Source organism: Empidonax traillii, unplaced genomic scaffold (assembly GCF_003031625.1).
Source record: "Empidonax traillii isolate 1590-97213 ecotype Southwest subspecies unplaced genomic scaffold, ASM303162v1 scaffold401:size1000279, whole genome shotgun sequence".
Taxonomy (NCBI): Eukaryota; Metazoa; Chordata; class Aves; order Passeriformes; family Tyrannidae; genus Empidonax; species Empidonax traillii.
Window position 1 is genome coordinate 233,762 of NW_020955594.1, and position 17,285 is coordinate 251,046.

Genomic DNA, 17,285 nt, shown 5'->3' on the forward strand with positions numbered 1-17,285 from the left:
CACCCTTACACAGGCCCTGAAAACATGCCTTGAAAATAACCCAGCAAGCAATGGCTGGCAGCAGAAATGTTCCCCCAAGTCCCTCCACAGGGCATGGGGAGGGACAGATGACTCCTCCAGCCAGCACCCCTCGAAAAGGGAAGAAGCAGATAGGCCCTTCCCTCAAAGACTTCAGCTGGTTTAAGGATCTTACTGATCAGGTAAGCCAACCCCACTGCAACTCCCCTTTTTTTTGGCCCCGTCCATAATCTTTCTTTTCCTTCTCCTGCTGCCAAGACGCGGGGGAGGACAGGGAGGAGAGCAGTGTCTGCGTGGGGCCCGGGTAGCGCGGTGGCGAGGACACTCCCCTCCGCCACCATTGCGCGCCGACCGCCGGCGGCGCGGTCCCGCTCCCCCTCCGCCCGGCCCCGGGCCGCCGTATGGCGGACGGGGAGCGGGTGGGTGGGGAACTCCGAGCGCCCACCGGCGGGAGTCGCTCGCCTCGGCCGGCTCAGGGGCGGCTCGGCTCGGCAGCCCCGCCTGCGCGGCGCCGCAGGGGTTAAGCGCCCCCGCTGCCGGCGGGCTCGCTGCCGGCGGGGAGCGGGTTAAGCGCCTGGCGGCGGGGGATCCGCCACTCGGCTCCGCACCGCGCTCCGCGCCGGAGCCGAGACAGCGGGAAGATGGCGACGGAGGGAGCGAGCGGCGAGCCGGGCACTGGCGGGCAGGAGGACTCGGCGGCCACGGCAGCGGTAACGGGCCTGGCGGGAGAGGGGGGTGCGACCCAAGCCGGAGCGGGGAGGGCTCCCCGTGGGGTTGGGAAGAAACGGCGCTTGGAGACCTGCCTCTCCCGCTCCGTCCCTCCGCCCTCCTTCTCCCCCGGGGCGGGACGGGGCTCGCTGCGGGACCCGCCGCCGCCGAGCCCCATCCCGCCCCAGGCAAGAACAGAGGGGCGCGGGGTCTCCCTCCCTGCTGCCTTCTCTCTTCCCTCAGCGGGGGCGGCGGGTTCTCTCCCCCATTGTTCCTTCCCGCTGCTCCGGCGCGGGGTGGGCGTGCGGCGCCCGTGAGGGGCACGGAGGGGGCTCCTCTCCCCATCTTTTTTCTCTCTCACCCGCCCCCCTTTTCTCGCCGCTTCCCACAGCGAGGGGGCTGCGCTCCGGCGCTCCGGGCGGGCTGAGGTGCTGACAGTGGCCGGGGCACCGGGACCTGTCAGACCGGGGTGGGGGCGAAATGTTGCTCATTAACCCTTTGCCGGGCCCGCAAGGCGCTTGGCTTTCGCCTTTCTCTCATGAGGCGTTTTCGGCGCTGGGGCACCGTCCTTCCCCCCGCCCCAAGGCCCCGTCCCGAGCCGGGTGTGTGGAGACGCCTCCGCTCCCGGGCCCGCGCCCCATGGGCAGGAGCTGGCGCCCCGCTTAAAATATCTCCAAAAGCTGAGCAGAACCTCCCTCCCTGCCGGTGTGTCCTTTCAGCGGGTGGGTGAGGCGGCTGGAAGGGAGGCGGAGAGATGCAGTGCCGTGCCAGGCGGTGGTTAAAGCGCTGGCGGGGGCAGGCTGCACTCCCCTGGGTTAGCGCTGGGATCCCCGACCCCAGACAGGGAGGCAAGGCTCGTCCCCTCCATCGCTCTGCGCCTCCGCTGGGCCCCGGCTCCTCACCCGTGCTCCTCAGCCCGGCAGCTCTCCCTCGCCCGGTGCATCCCAGACGTGGTGTAGTCCAGCCCGCCTGGGGATCTCCCGGGAGAACCAGCCCCTGGTACTCACCTGGCTAACAGCCTCAGGTCCAGGGTCAGGCTGTAGATGCTCGGCCTCGTAGCAATATGCAAAGTTAAGGGCAGTAATACCGCGATGGTTCGCCTTCTGCTTGGGGTCGTTCCTGAAGGCGATGTCCCCCGAAGGGGGGAATACTAGTTTATCTGAAATTTAGGTTATTGCTGGCGTTTTATTCTTTATTGGTTTGTTTACTTTCAAACAGGCACTACTTCTTATCTGAAACCTTGTTCGAGCTGTGAACTTCATTGTCCTTGTGTGTTTTAAAATCTGCAGTGTTATGGAAATTGAGTTTTACTTAAAAGAAGTAAACCTTACACAGTGAATATTTATAACATTTGTCTTTTAAAACAATGGCATAACCATGGCATAAATGAAAATTAAGATAAAAATTCCTAAAAGCAAACAAATACTTAAAAGCCCTGGTTTTGACCAAAAATATTCGTACTAAATTCTTCGGTATACTCATGTTAATACTGCCTTAATTTTCAGTGTTAAAAACTCAAAACAAGTAGCTTGTAATCAAGTAGCACTTCTATATTGCCCTGTTAGGCAGTGCAGTATAAAACACTCATGCAATTTGGTGTTCTCATTGTGAAAGATAGGAGCGATAGCTCTACACTGCACACTGATTTTAAAATTTGTTTTTAAAACTGAAGAGATGCTAGGATGCAAACTGTGTTGCTCCCTAGCAAAAATAATGCCCATACTTGAGCCAAAACAAAGTATATTTTTGAGAATTATTGCTTTAATTTGTAATTTGCCTCCAGTCATTAAATATTTAATATTTTTTATCTTGTTTTCCTTACCAATATAAAATTGTATTTTTGATTTAATTTTATCTCTTGTACAGGAAAGTAAAAAGAACATCTCCGTGCAATGAAATTATTAAAAAAGGTGTTCACAATACTCCAGTATTTCTTTTGAAGGGGTTAATATGAATAGCTTATTTTCTGTCTTTAAAGTTGAAATACAGAATTATGAATTGGATCACCTTGCTTATTTTTTGGATAACCTTAATCATTTAGGTGAATATCTTTTAATTCACACTAAAGTTCAACTTATAATGAAGTATTGTGTTGGGGTTTTTTGTTGGCCTTTTTTTTCTTTTTTAGATGTCAGAATCCTGATTGCAGAAATGGTGCAGTAAAAAGCTATGAGACCGATATTTGTAATACTAATGTGTTAATGTGTAAATTTTATGGTGTAAACAAAAAGTGTGTAACACAGGACATACTGTAGGGTTTTGTGATACTAAATACTGTTACTGTGTCTTGATAAACTATCAAGTAACATCACTGGAAAAAAAGGACTTTTTCTGCTCTTTTTAGAAGAACTGTAGAAAAGGAATGAAAGTGCCTTCCTCCTTCCTTTTTTGCATTCACCAGGGAATTTGACTGAAAAAACCTGGACGGTTTTATAATGTATTACATGTAGGAACAAAGCTGATAATCTTGTAATTCTGAGTTTCCTTGGATGAAGCACAGAATTTGGTAAAGCCATCACTTCTTTCCCACAAAATACTGCTATTTTTATCATTGTAAGGATGGCAAGGAAAAATGGCAGGGGAGTGGTTCTGGTTGTTTTTCATACCTGCACAGCGTGATTGCACTGAAGTCAGGGAAATCGTGTTGATGCAATTTGGACTAGAATTGAGAGAAAACATCTGTGTGTGTGTTTTAAAACATCTCTGAATGACTTCCATCTGCATAATGTCTACCAATAATGATTATATAGTATCAAGAAATAATCCAATTTGACAGTCTTTTTGTTGAAACATTGAACATCAGCCTGCTGTGCATAGAGGGTTTGCTTGTCACACACTGTAGCGTAAGTGTAGCTTTAACAAAGCCTATGAAAAGCCTGATATGTCAATCATAAAGTTTGTTAAAATTATTCAGTAAAATTTTGAGGGTTTATTTTGCTTGACCAGTGATCAAAAGCATAAATGTTATTTTCCCCTCAAAGACAGTACCTTCTACTGTCTCTAAAGCTGTACATATAATGGGTATCGATAGAGTAGAATCTTGACTCCTTTAAAATATTGCTGTCTTCATCAGTGAAAATTACTTTGAAAATGATGTGTGCACACACCATTGTTGCAACCATTGGGTTGCTGTGGGTCACATAATAGTAAAAAAAGTTACACTACATAAAAAACTATCAATAGTAAAAAAAAAAAAGATAAATGAAGAGAAATTCCATGACACTTTGAGATGACATTTTGGGGTATTTTATGCTTAGCTTGGTAAATCCACTATCTATCGATCTGTAAGAGTGTTCATAGTAGAACTGCCATTCTCATCAATATAGTGAAATGCTAAATTATGGGTTGATCATATCAATTATACAGACTGATTTAGATCAGTTGGAAAGATTCTTGTCTGAAAAATACTGCAAGTAGCAGAAAATGAGACCATAGCCTTGAAAATTGAAGACTAAATCTTATTAGAGATTACATCCTGGAAAATGGTCACCTGCAGAAGGACTAACTAGCACTGTGCTCATCTGAATACACATTCTCAGTGTAGTATTATTGTTCAGAGTTAGTCTCTTCTAGTGAGGTGTGTGATGCTGTTGTGGTGCATGTAGCTGAGATGCAGAGAGAGCACAATTCTGTCTGGTTTAGCCCTGTTGCTCCTCTGTGATGAGGGATTGGTCTTGATCCATGTTGCAGTGATATACTTTGAAACTCCTTTCTTTCTCTCCTCTCTTTTCTCCAAACTATGGCACTGCTTTTTCTGTGCCTTCTATTCCATGACCTGCGGCACATTCTCTCTTCCTGTGTTGTGAAGATCCTTGGGGATGAGAAAAGAAAGCCATGGAATGTAGTCTACTTAGTAAATGCTCCTTTCTCTTCCAAATGTGGACTTATCACACTGCCTGTCATTAGAGGTGAAGTGCAGGGGGCAATGCTCTGAGCCGCATGTGTGAAAGTGGCATGGAGGTGCAAAGCCGTGGGACGCAGTTCTGTTCTTTTCCCAACCACCTTGACTTCATTTGTGTAAGCATTGTTTTGGCCTCAGAGGGGATATAGCAAGATAGGAATAGAGATGGAAATTAGGACAGGAAGGAAAGAGCTCAGGAAGACAGCAGTTTGAGGTCTGACTCTGCACCTGCTCCTACCCAAGAAAGGGATCAGTTGATTTACAATACCTGTATAATTCTTGAATATGTAAACCAGAAGGTGTCAGTTAGGCTTAGGGAAGATGTACTAGTATGTACCTTTAGTTCACAAATGATATGTAAATTTAAGCTTTCTTGGGCATTGCTCTTTCAGTTCTCCCGTAGCCCAAAATAACATGCAAAATTATCGAAGACTTAGAGGTAGCTTCAACAGTGTGTACCTGTATCTGTACCTACTCATATATATTTACTTTAGAAGTGACTTACCTGAAAGCAACTTGTTGAATAGAAATTACCCATTAAATCTAAGTAAGAATTTAAACATCATTACTGAAGGTTTATGGGTCTAGATCCATTAAAAAAACATGTAGTTACCTAACCTGCACTGAAATAAAAAATTATGAAACAACTTTGTCGCTGTTAATAGATTGCAAACATGTTTTAACAACAATGACAGTATCTGGGTGTGTATAAAGGTCAATGTCTTACTAATTTTGGAGGAGTTAGGGGCTGGGTTTTTTCTTGTTTCCAAAATAAATTTCCCAGCTCTGAGGTATAGTATATTTATGGTTAATGTTGAAACTGTTAAAAGTTTTGCTGTTAGATCAAGCCAAGAAAACCCACAAACAGCTAAACAAAACCTCCCCCATACCTTTTAAAGAAAACCTTTGAAAAACCCAGAAAGCAAGGGAGCTGTGCTTGGGAGGAGGAGTGCAGAGTAAGCAGGTAACTTCATGTGGTGAGCAATCCAATAAAAGTCATTCAGCTAATGGATAGGCATAATTAAATGCATGTACAGTGACCTCATGATCCCTCAGGTATGACTGTGAAATTATATATGAGTCTTGAATGTGAACATCAGATGATATTTACTTCAGCAAGAAGGTCCATGTTAGTTGAGGAGCAAGTTCAACAACATTGCTTTCCCTTGGAAGATATTTTTCTGCCTTCATATTTGTTTCTGTTACTAAGAACATTCCTAAAGGTCATATATTACTTCTTAAGTTCATCTTGGGTGAGGTGGGAAGTGGACATGTATTTTTGTGTCAGATAACTTCTGATGAAGTGTGAGATCACAGATTTTTACCCTAGTTTCAGACTACAGAACAAGCCTTCCACAGCCAAAGCAATAAATTGTGGGTTTCCCTGAAGTATTCATGAATCCTGGGTGATATTATAACCACTTCTTTTACCCGTTTCTCTGTTTGCAGAGTTTTCTTTATTAGAAAAGGGCTAGGATTCATTTGACCACAGACCCACTTCCTTTTATAGTTGGTGGGGTGAAGTAAGTGGTTAGAAGGAACAACCTGGTTTAGAAATAAGTTTGTGAACTTCTCTGCTTTTGAGTGAAGTGGCTTAGGCAGCTGGTACTTGGAGGTATAGGGGAAGGTATGGATGGGGTTCAAGACACTTAAATTTAGGTGTCTATATGTATGCACAGTGTTTAATATCCTATTACAGTCAGTGGAGCCATGAGCAAATAGTTCTGGTGGCTGGCAGCTGAACAGCTTTTTTGTCTGTTTGACTAGGCTGGTCAGTCAAAGGGACATCAGGCACTGGCTTCCATAGCTGGTAACATTAGGTACCTCACTTGTGTACAAACATTCAAGGCACCCACCTTTAGGTGTCTCGGTCCTATCTTGCAGGCTTCCTTTAGTCGCCCATATGTGGTGCTCTGGGGTATCTTAGCTGGCCTTCTGCTGCCAGTCCAGTTGCCATGGGTGATTCTCCTAAGTTCTGTATCATATCTACCTGTCCTAAAAAACTATCTCTGGTCCCTGGGACATTTCAAATCCCACTAATACTTCTCCACAGGAAATTAAAGATAATTAGTCAAAATGCATATTTATATTTGGTCAGATGAGTTATTCCTGGGGGATATACTTGATGTTTTAAAACATATGAATCATGGTTGCATTTCCCTGGTGCAGTTGTTTCATGGGTCTGACAAATGGGAGGCCATTATTATACTAGAAGTTTACTTCGTGTAGCCTAAAAGGTGATAGCAAACCCTTTTTTATCTTTAGAATCTTTTCTTGGAAGTCTACTTCTGAATCCTCAAGAAGATGTGCCTTGATTGGAACTCACTATAAAATATGTATCTACAAATGTAGATACGTACCTTTCCCTTTCCTTCTGAAAGGACTGTGGTTTTTTGACAGCTTTTCCTTATGTATTTTCCTGTACACCATTTTTATACTTCTCCGCTCCCCACTCCTGTCCTTTTACTTCAGCCCTCAATTATGTTCCATAGGTTTCTTTCCCAAGTCCTGGGTTATTACCCATCTCCAATTTTAAAAGGCTTTCTGAGCAAGAAGGAGCTTGTTTTCCATGGTCATTTGTGATTAATTCACAGCTAACTTGTTTCTTGCCTGTATTCTGTTTAAGGAAAGTACAAAGTTGAGGCTTTTATCCTGTAACTATTTATTCAGGCTCCTGCTAAAGGCAGCAGAGTTTTTAACGGTTGCTGTGATAGCAGAATGAACAGAACTTCTAGCTCCTGAGGTTGTCAGTACTGTCAACTGGGCTAGGTCAGCAAAATGAACTATTGGCACTGCCAATCCCTCACAATATTTTTTTTTTTTTTTTTTTTTTTTTAGGGAGAGCAGTGTGATGAACTTAATCATAAATACTTTTACTGTTTCTACTTCTAAATTTATATGCATGTGGGAAGGAGTCCATTCTGTTCCCATGCCTCATGGTGACCTTCCAATTCCATCCTCTCTCCATCTTTTCCAAAGGCAATGGAGGTGGTAAAGTGCACATCCACTATGTTCACTGTTATCCTGAGAAGACCTTCTCTTGTTCAGAATTGATGCTTTTTTATTCTTTTTGGTTCATGGCAGAGCTTCTTTTAGTCTTTAGCAATGCTGGTAATCATTTTGCCTGTCTGTTTTTGTGGTGCACACGCAGGTAGTTGAATGAGTTTCAGCTAATTAGCAGTTTACTCTATTGTCAGTGGACTTGCTGCCAGGCAACATACACCCCTTGCAAAACTGATCTTGACAAATAACATGTGGAGTTTTAGAGACATAGAGGATTGAAGTAGTCTTTTTAGGGTACTTTATTCTTATAAATCAAATAAACCAGACATTTTAAAATCTGAAAGAGGTAGAGAAAAAATTCTCTTGTGTTTAGGTTGTTCATACCAAATGTCTCCCTGGGGCAACATATTCAAGTATCTGTGTTATAAAACCAATACAATGCCTGTCTTGGTTACATAGTTGTTAAGCTGTTGGTTAAATTGTTACAGCTTGGCACTCTACCAGAGGTATTGCAGCTAAACCCCAGATGGCACATAAGCCATCAGCTACTAACACAGTCTTTATTTTCTGGAGATCTAAGGCTTATTGCTCCACTGGAAGATGTTAGGAAGATTACTTTTCTAGATTTGAACAGCAGTTTTCTCTATGATTTGGCCAAGCAGTGCTCCATCTGAATAAGAACTTTGGGCAAGCCCACCGTGACTGACATCTTGATTCCCAGAAGATGGCACAGAGTGTTTAAGAGGGAGGATAGTTTCGTTTTATCATATGCTTTATCTACTCAAATGTCCTAAAGACATTTTTACAACTGTGCTTGAGAATATGTTAGGTTTTTCAAACAATATATTTTAGTCTAGTTAGGGTATGCTACATTGCTGCTCTGTAAGTGTTGATTCAGAGATGTGCATGGGGAGAAGGTGGGGTAGTGTCTTCAGTGTGTGAGTAGATTCGAGGTTGCTTATCCGTAGTGAACCAGTCTAAGGTGTCCTTAGAGTACTGGGAAAAAGTGGTCATTCTAATTTCAGAATTTGTCAAATGCAGTTATGAAAAAAAAAGCTTCAGTGGGTGTAAAACTATTCATAAACAAGACCTGAAGAATGATGGTGTTCGTCTTCATTCTAAAAAGCACCCTTTCTGTTTATGGGTCTTCCTGGTTGACTGTGGACAGTTTCAGGAAATTTTGTTTGTTCTATATATGTATGTGAAGACTTATCTGGTAGAGTGTGTAGCATGGAGAGTGTGGGTAATAATAGGTTATGTTTTTTGTGCTTAAAGATCAGAGAGCATCAAAGAAAAGTAGCTGCTGGCAGACTGACAGCAAAGGTGGTGGTTCTACTTACAATGTGTAGTTGTGCTGTGGAATGTTGTGGATTACACAGAGATTCAAAAAGCAAGGGGGCAAACTCATTGCAGATATGTCAGCTGAGGACTGCTACATGCAAAATGACAATTTCTGGCTCAGGAGGTGAATGAGCTGCATATTGCTGGAGGTTAGGAGAGTATTTCTGGGAAGTATCATTATGGGCTTGTCTTGTTCGAGTACTGATTTCAAGGCATCCATTATTGGCTGCTTTTGGAGCCAGGATGCTCGGGTAAGCGGGTTTTTAGTTGGATATGCTAGAACTGTTCATATTGACAGTGGTTTTGCTAGTTCTTATTTCAAGTTTTTAAAATTAAAAATATAAAAACTAAGTTACATATCTTGTTGGTATGTCTTTCTATAAACATTTCTGTGTTTGTTTATATCTAACCATAAATTACCAGAAAGCACTCTTAGTTGCTAGTTTTTGCTGTCTTTTCAAATGCTCAAGGTGTGTACTTGAGCAAAATTTACTGTAATTGTTTAATCAGATGCTTAGTTAAAAATCTCATCACTGCATCACATATGTTGAAGAACATCTCTGGTTTGTTAAGAATGGAAAAATTTTTTATTTATGTCTTGTGAAAGACTGCAAAAATTAGAAGTTTCGCCTGTGATGTACAGTCTTTTGACAAAGACCTGTCCTGCTTATGCCTCCTAACAGGCTGAAGTTACTGATTTGGGCAAAGAGTAGGATCATGTTTCTTGTTCTGTACTTTTGTGGATGCCCCTCTTAACTTTGTCCCTGTCTATCAGAACAGACATATTGGGTGCCTTTTTTTGTCAGAACAGACATATTTTGGAAAGGAAAGATAATGTAGTGATTAAACCATTGAATGGGGACTTAAAAGACTGTTACTGAATATTATGTTTTATACTACTTGCTTTATGTGTTTGGAAAAAATATCTCGGCATCAGTTTTGCATCTGAAAAATGGAGATTTTTTTCCTCTATTATAAATTAAGTTGTATGAATAAATCAATTCCTATCTTTGAGTTATTAGGTTTTATGAGGTGGTTCATAAAAGGAGGAGGGTGGATAAGTGCATTCTACTATATGACTGAATTAAATTTAATAATTAGAAATGTTGACAAGGAAATCTGCTGCAGCCTATGAGGTAAAATATAGTGAACTGACACTAGATTACATGAGGAACTGTGTAAGTTTAGTAACTTTTCACTTTGTATGTGTTCTTAGATCAGTGAGCAGTGTACAGAGTTGTGAGAAGCACTGTGAGAGGCTGCTGCAGCATATATTGGCAAAAAGCCTTCAGAGAAATCAGTTGTTTCTCTTGATCCATTGGCACGGAACCTAAGAAGTATCTTTTGGATTAGAGAAATAGCTGACCCAGGCAGCAAAAATAGAGGATAACTATTGTTCAGTCTAAAAATTTTGGTTAGAAGGGATGGCCCTGTGTTCAAAACAGCTATGCTTAGTAGGAATAAGGGGCACTGGAGCATCTCTTATGAGGACAAGCTGAGTGAACTGAGCCTTTTCAGCCTGGAAAAGAGACAACTGAGAGGGGATGTCATCAATGTATATGAGTATCTGAAGGGAGGGTATCAAGAGGATGGAGCCAGGCTCTTCTTGGTGGTGCCAAGCAATGGGATACAAGGCAATGGGCAGAAACTGATGGGCAGGAAGTTTGGCCTGAATATGAGGAAGAACTTCTTTACTATGTGAGTGACTGAGCACTGGAACAGGTTGCCCAGAGAAGGTGTGGAATTTCCCTCACTGGAGATATTCAGGAATTGTCTGGACACAATCTGGTGCCATAAGTTCTAGGATGACCCTGCTTGAGGAGGGAGGTTGGACCAGATGATCCACTGTGGTCCTTTTCAACCTTATCCATTCAGTGATTCTGTGAAATCATTGCTCCTCTTGTTGATCCACATTGTTCACCTAAATTAAGAAGCTTAATCAAAAGGACATCGAATGTAAATAGCTGAAGTTCTGGCATACAGTTCTCACTAGCCATTTGTGCACCTCTGTGTGTTTTAACTACAAAGTAAAAATGGAACCCAGTAAATCTAACACAGTTATAGCTTTTGGGTATTTTTTATCTATGGCTGTCTAGCCTGAGGGAAGAATAACTGTCTTGCCATCCTCTTGCCTTGAGAAATTAGAAATGCTACTTGCCATAATCTTTATGATATTTTTTGTGCTGAAGTTGAGCTCCCAAGTAGCTGAATGCTTAGCTTATACATCCCTCAGGGAAAATAGTATATCCAGATACACTGTTCACCTAATTTGGCAACAGACAACTTCATACTGAAGATAGCTGAGTGTTTGCGTCATAGGGCTTTTCTAGGAGACACATCTACATCATAGCAAAGATTCTAATGTTTCCCTTGCAGGGAATAGCATATTGAAAATCAGTCTGGGCAGCTGAATCTAGTACATGGAATAAAAATTGTTTTATCTCCCTGCAAGTAATTCCCTTCTAAATTCATTAAGTGTCTACTTGTGTTAGCATTGTGGATATTGATGAACAGCAGATTTGTATTAAACTTACCTGCCTTTGTGTTTTTGTGAATATTATAACATTCTCCTCATCCCATTTCCAAAATCAAGACTTCAAGCCTTGAGGTCTTTCCTAATATAGTACTTACTCCTCTCTGTGCATTCTTTTAGTTACCTTACTCTACACTTTGAGATGGAGACTTTATGCAGTACTTGAGATGTGGGTTTACCAGGGGTTTATATAGTGGCAAAATGAGGCTGTTCATGTAAGTGAAGAATTAATGTGCCAACTCCCATGTGAAGTATCTATCCCTGCCACTTCTCTATCCTTTTTCCACATTACTGATAAAGAAGTTGAATAAAGCTGGTCCCAGAGGTGCCCCTTGCTTACCTATTTTCATCTTGAAAAGTGGCTGTTACCCATAATATTTGCTTGCTATCTGTGAAATGTCTTTATTCCAATACAGTTGGAGTTTTCTGTATAATATTAGATATATAGCTTTGTCCATAACTTCTTGAAATGCAAATACATTAGTATCCAGTGGATTCCCTTTACCATTACTATCGACATTGTTACAGAACTGTAGCAGTTTGTGAGGTTTTTATGCATGTGCTCAACGATTTTATTCATCAGTATAAACTCAGTCTCTTGTCTTGCTCAGGGTGGCAGTCAGACTTACACTAGTCTCAGTAACTGTGGAGTGAGAAGATGATGTTGCTACAAATCGTCATTTGTCAGTGCCTCTTAAACCTGAACTGTTCCCTCTGTCCACACAAATGGGACTGCAAATAAGATTTCTTGTCTTTTCACAAACTGTGCTTCAGAAATTCACATTCAGGTCAATATATGGTGAGGACTTTGTAGCTGTTTGCACAGGTGGATTAGGTGCACTGTGATTGAGATCCTTTCCCCCTCTCTTGCCTTTCTCCCCGATATGCTATTTCAGGTCTGCTGAATTGTTTCAGCCTCTGTGAAGCTGCATAAGAGAACTGTCAGGTCACAAAGTTAGCTGCTTTACCTTGTCCCCTTTATCATTCACAGGACTTTGCAGGATCGATTCCTTGCAACTGTACAGTTTGAAACAATATAATAAGGGAGGGCTTTAATTTATTCCCTTTAAATAAAAAGAATCAGACTATTTGCGATTAATTTTGACTTTATGTAGCACACATAAAGACACCTCAACTTTTGACAGCTATAGATGGATGCTCATATATCTGTGTTTCAAACCTGCAGTACCTGTTGTAGTCAGTGTGCTCATCAGTGTTTTGTTTCTTACAGACAAGAGAGTTTGATGTGGATAACCTGAGCAAGGCAGAATTGCGAATGCTTTTGAGTATAATGGAAGGAGAACTAGAAGCACGAGACCTTGTGATTGAAGCCTTGCGGGTAAGTTACTGGGTTGTTGTGACTTGCTTTTTGGCTTTATTTTAAATTCTCTTTTGCCACTTCCTTTTTATTGTACAGAGAATATTATTAGTGGAAGAGTAAATTGTGATTTTAAAGTTGTAGTTTGAGTAAATCTCAGTAATCACAAAATATGTTCTTGTTTAATTGTTGCCATTCAGTAAGTCTTTGTAATTTTCGTAAAAAATGTCAAAAAATTTTCAAAGAAATAAGTGAAAAACCTGCAAAATTACTTCCTCTTTAAAATCTTTTATATTTTAGACTCTGTTATTTGTGAAAGGAAGAAATAACTTCAAAGGAAAGTTCAGTCCATTCATAATTTGTTCTAATGGTATATATTTGATTGTATGCTCTATTCAGTGCTTTTGTTTTCTGTGAGATAGATGGAAGGTGGGACAAAATCAGATGGTCATATCCACTTAGAGAAAAGGTTTTGTGGACATTATTTTTGTTTGCCTCTGTTTATTAATAAAAGGTGAAATACGACTGCACTTACAAGACTTGGTAGGATTTTCACTGTTAGGTGCCTGTGAAAGTTTTCTGCTTCAGAAGGTTGCAGTCTGAAAGGTAAATTAAAAAGTCGACTGGAAATGTACAAACAAAACTGTATTTTAATCAAAATACGATTTTTTCTTTTAATGACTAATTGATTTTAAAATCAATCTGCAGTGGAATAAAATTTAACAGACCTACCAAACAAAGTATAGGTTTAGGGAGAAAAAGAGTCTTACATGGTTTGACAATATTTATAACTTCACAGGACAGAGGGAAATTGTGCCCTTTAAGATATTGTAAAGCAAAACCTCAGTGTAATAACATATGTCTAATACTGGTTTTTATTAGTATGTGTAATGATTATCAAGTAGTGTGGGAATATTTTTCACTTGTAATGTCACAGTAACAATTGTAAGTGCATTTTTATTCAGTTTTAAGTTGGTTTGTGATGGATTCAGATCTCTTGTAGCAAATAGAGCTTTAAAGTAGCTGTCACTGATGTACTTGCATTAATAACTGAAGACTTTATGGGTTTAAACTTCTCTTATAAAATACAATTTTCATTTTGTATTAACAGTAAGACACTGGAAGCAATATTTTTCAGGGGGATTACTGTACTTTGAAGTTATTTGGAGTTTGGCCTTCAGTTATATGCATATGTTAAAATGCACTGCCTTTTCATCTAGCTGTTTTACAATTTCACAGCTCATTTGCCTGGACTAGGACTTTTTCTTTTCCCTGCCTGCCAGTTAAGGTTTTGTGGAAGTGGAACCAGTGTACACACCACATCCAGAGTATTTTTTTTTTTTTTTTAACTCTTTTAACTTCGAAGGAATGCAGAGAGAATATTCAGGCAGTTTTCTTTAGTACATATTTATGAACAAGCTGCTACACCACATACCAAAGAATGTATGTATTGAAATTGAGCAAAATGGAGGGGGGAAAAAAAAAGGAAAAAAGAAAAATGCGGTAAACATTTAAAGATAGTAAACATTAAACATGTTCCCAGGAGTGAAAAGGTCTGTGTGAGATTCACATGCATCTGTCGAAATGGGTAGTATGTACACAGTGGGTTTTGATGATTAATATAGATTATTATAAAAAGTAGCTCAGTTTCACATGAAGTATATAAGTGCTGAAAATTGAGGATTTAGGGTTTTTTGTTTGGTTGGATTTTGTTTGGTTGTTTTGGGATTTTTTTCTTCTTTTCCTGCATGTCAATTTTCAGTTCCTGTAAACAAAGTCCATGTGTAACTCAAATCTTTCTGAAGGCTTGCCTGGCTACCTGCACTAGTATTGGGAAACTTGAAAGTTACCCTGGCTAAAGAACTGTTGACTGATACGTTGTAGTATACTTTCGGATCTTCTTAGTTGGCAAGGCACAAGTCTGCAGATTAGATACTGGAGTCTCCAAGTAGCACACAAAGTAAGCAACTAGATAGCCAAATACAGTTATGCGCTTTTATAAAAGTGCATAACAAGAGAATTCCATTGTAATTGTGACAAATTTGGTACTTTGATTTGCTTCAACAAATTGGCATACATAGTTTTGCATATCCTTGAACCATGTCTCTTCATATAAGAGAAAAGACTTGAATTTTTGTTTCAAAAAGAGATGAAGGTCTGTTTCAAAGCTAGGAAAAGTTTGTGAGTATTTTTTGCGGGAGTTGGTTTGTTGTGGGGTTTTTGTAATCCTACTAGTAGTTCAGGGCCATTTCAAAGCCTAATTTCTATGACAGGTCATAGCCTGAAAATTTCCAACCCTGTTCTAGAGAATGTGTATGTTTTCTATTCCTCTTAAGTGCTCTGCCTGTCAGCTTAAAGTCACTGGCATATACATTTATTAAGCAGGTTTTATATGGTCTTGATCTTTTTGCGGGACTATAGAACTGGATCTTTTAATCTTCTCTTAAAAGCTGTTTATTCTCTTTTCATTCTTGTGGTGCTGTCATTTCAGATTTGTCTCAATAATGGCATAAGTTTAACTACATCATTCCTAAATGTGTGTGCTCTTATCTGTACTAGCTTTGCAGGGTTTCATGGAGCATTTGTAAAATTGTGCAATAAATAGTATTTATATATCTATAGTAAATATGTCTCCTGAAAAGTTTTGGCACAAAAGGTAATCAGCCTTGACTGATCATGAAAGAACTGATAAGAGCTGATAATAGTGACTGGAACTGAAGACTGACTCACACAGTACTACTCTTAATCTGCAACTAGTCTCTATTAGTCTGTCCTTTTCCACTGTATAAAAAACCCTCACACCTACCTTCAATATCCACTGGTAGGATCTCTTTTCAGGCTGAGTCTTACAGGGACATGATTCTCACAGTGCCAAAGGGTTTTTTTTTCCTTGGAATATGTCATATCATCACAGTCTGCATCAGAGAAAATGCCTACTAACTTCTCATTTAGCACTTTTAAGATGTTGTGCAACTTTTTTCCTGCTTATTTAAAGCTTAGTTTCAAAAGGGTGCAGTCCAGTGAGAGTAAAGAAGAAATGCTTCAGTTTGTTACTTTGCTTTGAAAAGTTTTAACTATGGAATTTCAAGTCTGTCCACTGGGTATTGTTCAGGGTGTGAAGTGTTCATTCTGCCTATTCTGTGTAAATAAAAAAATGAAAAAAATAAAAAAAATAAAGTTGGAAAGGCCAGCAGTTTGAGATTATGGATAGAAATCTTGTTAAATAGTCACCTTGCAGATAGAGGGGTGGGGAGAGAAGATAAGTTTAGTTAGTAAAGTTTAGAGCATTGATTTTTATTAAGGCACTGGAATTTATGCCACAGGATAAATTAGAAAGAATCAAACCCAGTGTCACATGTAACAATTAACTCTTTTTATTGTGTCTTTTTCATAATGTATTGCAGAGTTTCCATGTTATTTTATATAAAAATTTGATACCTTGAAGACCACTTTTGAAACAAAATCAAAACTTCAAATTCAGACTGCATTTGTGAGAAATATGCAGATGACATCTGTTTACTTTCATGTTTTCACAAGACATAGTTGTTCATTAATAATATTCTCAACTGATTCCTGCTTCAGCACTTGAAAAAGTTATAGTAATTACCAACCAGACCAATTTAAGCTGCTAGACAAGTTCAGCCCTGTGAGAACCAACAGCCTTGGAAAAGCAGACCTTTGTCATGCTTAGGGTCAAATTTCCAGATTCATTCTCCAAATGAACAGTTAATTTACTGTGGAAAATGGTATCTGGATTCACCTCAAAGGAGGTGATCTTTGTGTAAATCTTGGTGTAAATCTTTCTCATTAGCACTCTACTTCTTTTTTTGAAGCTGTAATTTCTGTATTTTAGTAACTTCATGACCATGGTTGCACTGCAATTAAAATTAGATTCAGATTAACATTTAAATCATTAAAGTTATTTCATTGATGAGAAATAACTTGCTGATTAATTGCTATTGGGAGTACATATAGTTAAAAAAGGAGGGAGACTTAATTGTAGCTGCTGCCTTCATCTGCCTCAATTATCCAAATAAATTGTCTGCCTGTAATAAGGGGATAATATATTCCTAATGTGGAGGTAATGTGGCCTCATAATCAAAGCATGGGTTTGGCCTCCCACAGCTGTGATCTCAAATACAGCATTCATTTTTTGTTATTTTTTATCCAGTGGTTGTTGTAGCTGCTTGCTCTAGAGGATTTTTTTAGAGTGCATTGATCTTCCTATGAAGAAATGATGTGATGGGGGTAGCTGCCAAGCATAGAAATGTAAATACTAAATGCTGCTTTTAGTGGTAATTCTCTCATAAAGTTAAATCATTAGTAGGTTGTTTTTCATCTAAAATTTTAAAGCCCCATTCAGTTTGGATTTCTGTTTATTGTAAAGAAAACTGTATTTGCCTATGTAGATTTCATTAGGTGTTGAATGGTAAATTGAAAATGTATACTTGCTTCTATGGTAT

General features: G+C 40.0%; 1 protein-coding gene across 1 annotated transcript in view; it reads left to right on the top strand.

Annotated features, from left to right (window-relative positions):
• Positions 1-577: 577 nt before the first annotated feature.
• CTTNBP2 (cortactin binding protein 2) overlaps positions 578-17,285 on the top strand; it is an 81,371-nt gene continuing 64,663 nt past the window's right edge. Inside the window, exons 1-2 of the mRNA XM_027893667.1 lie at positions 578-728; positions 12,736-12,843. Of these exons, the coding sequence (XP_027749468.1) occupies positions 660-728; positions 12,736-12,843 (177 nt within the window). The 5' untranslated portion in view covers positions 578-659. The remainder of the gene's footprint in view (positions 729-12,735; positions 12,844-17,285) is intronic.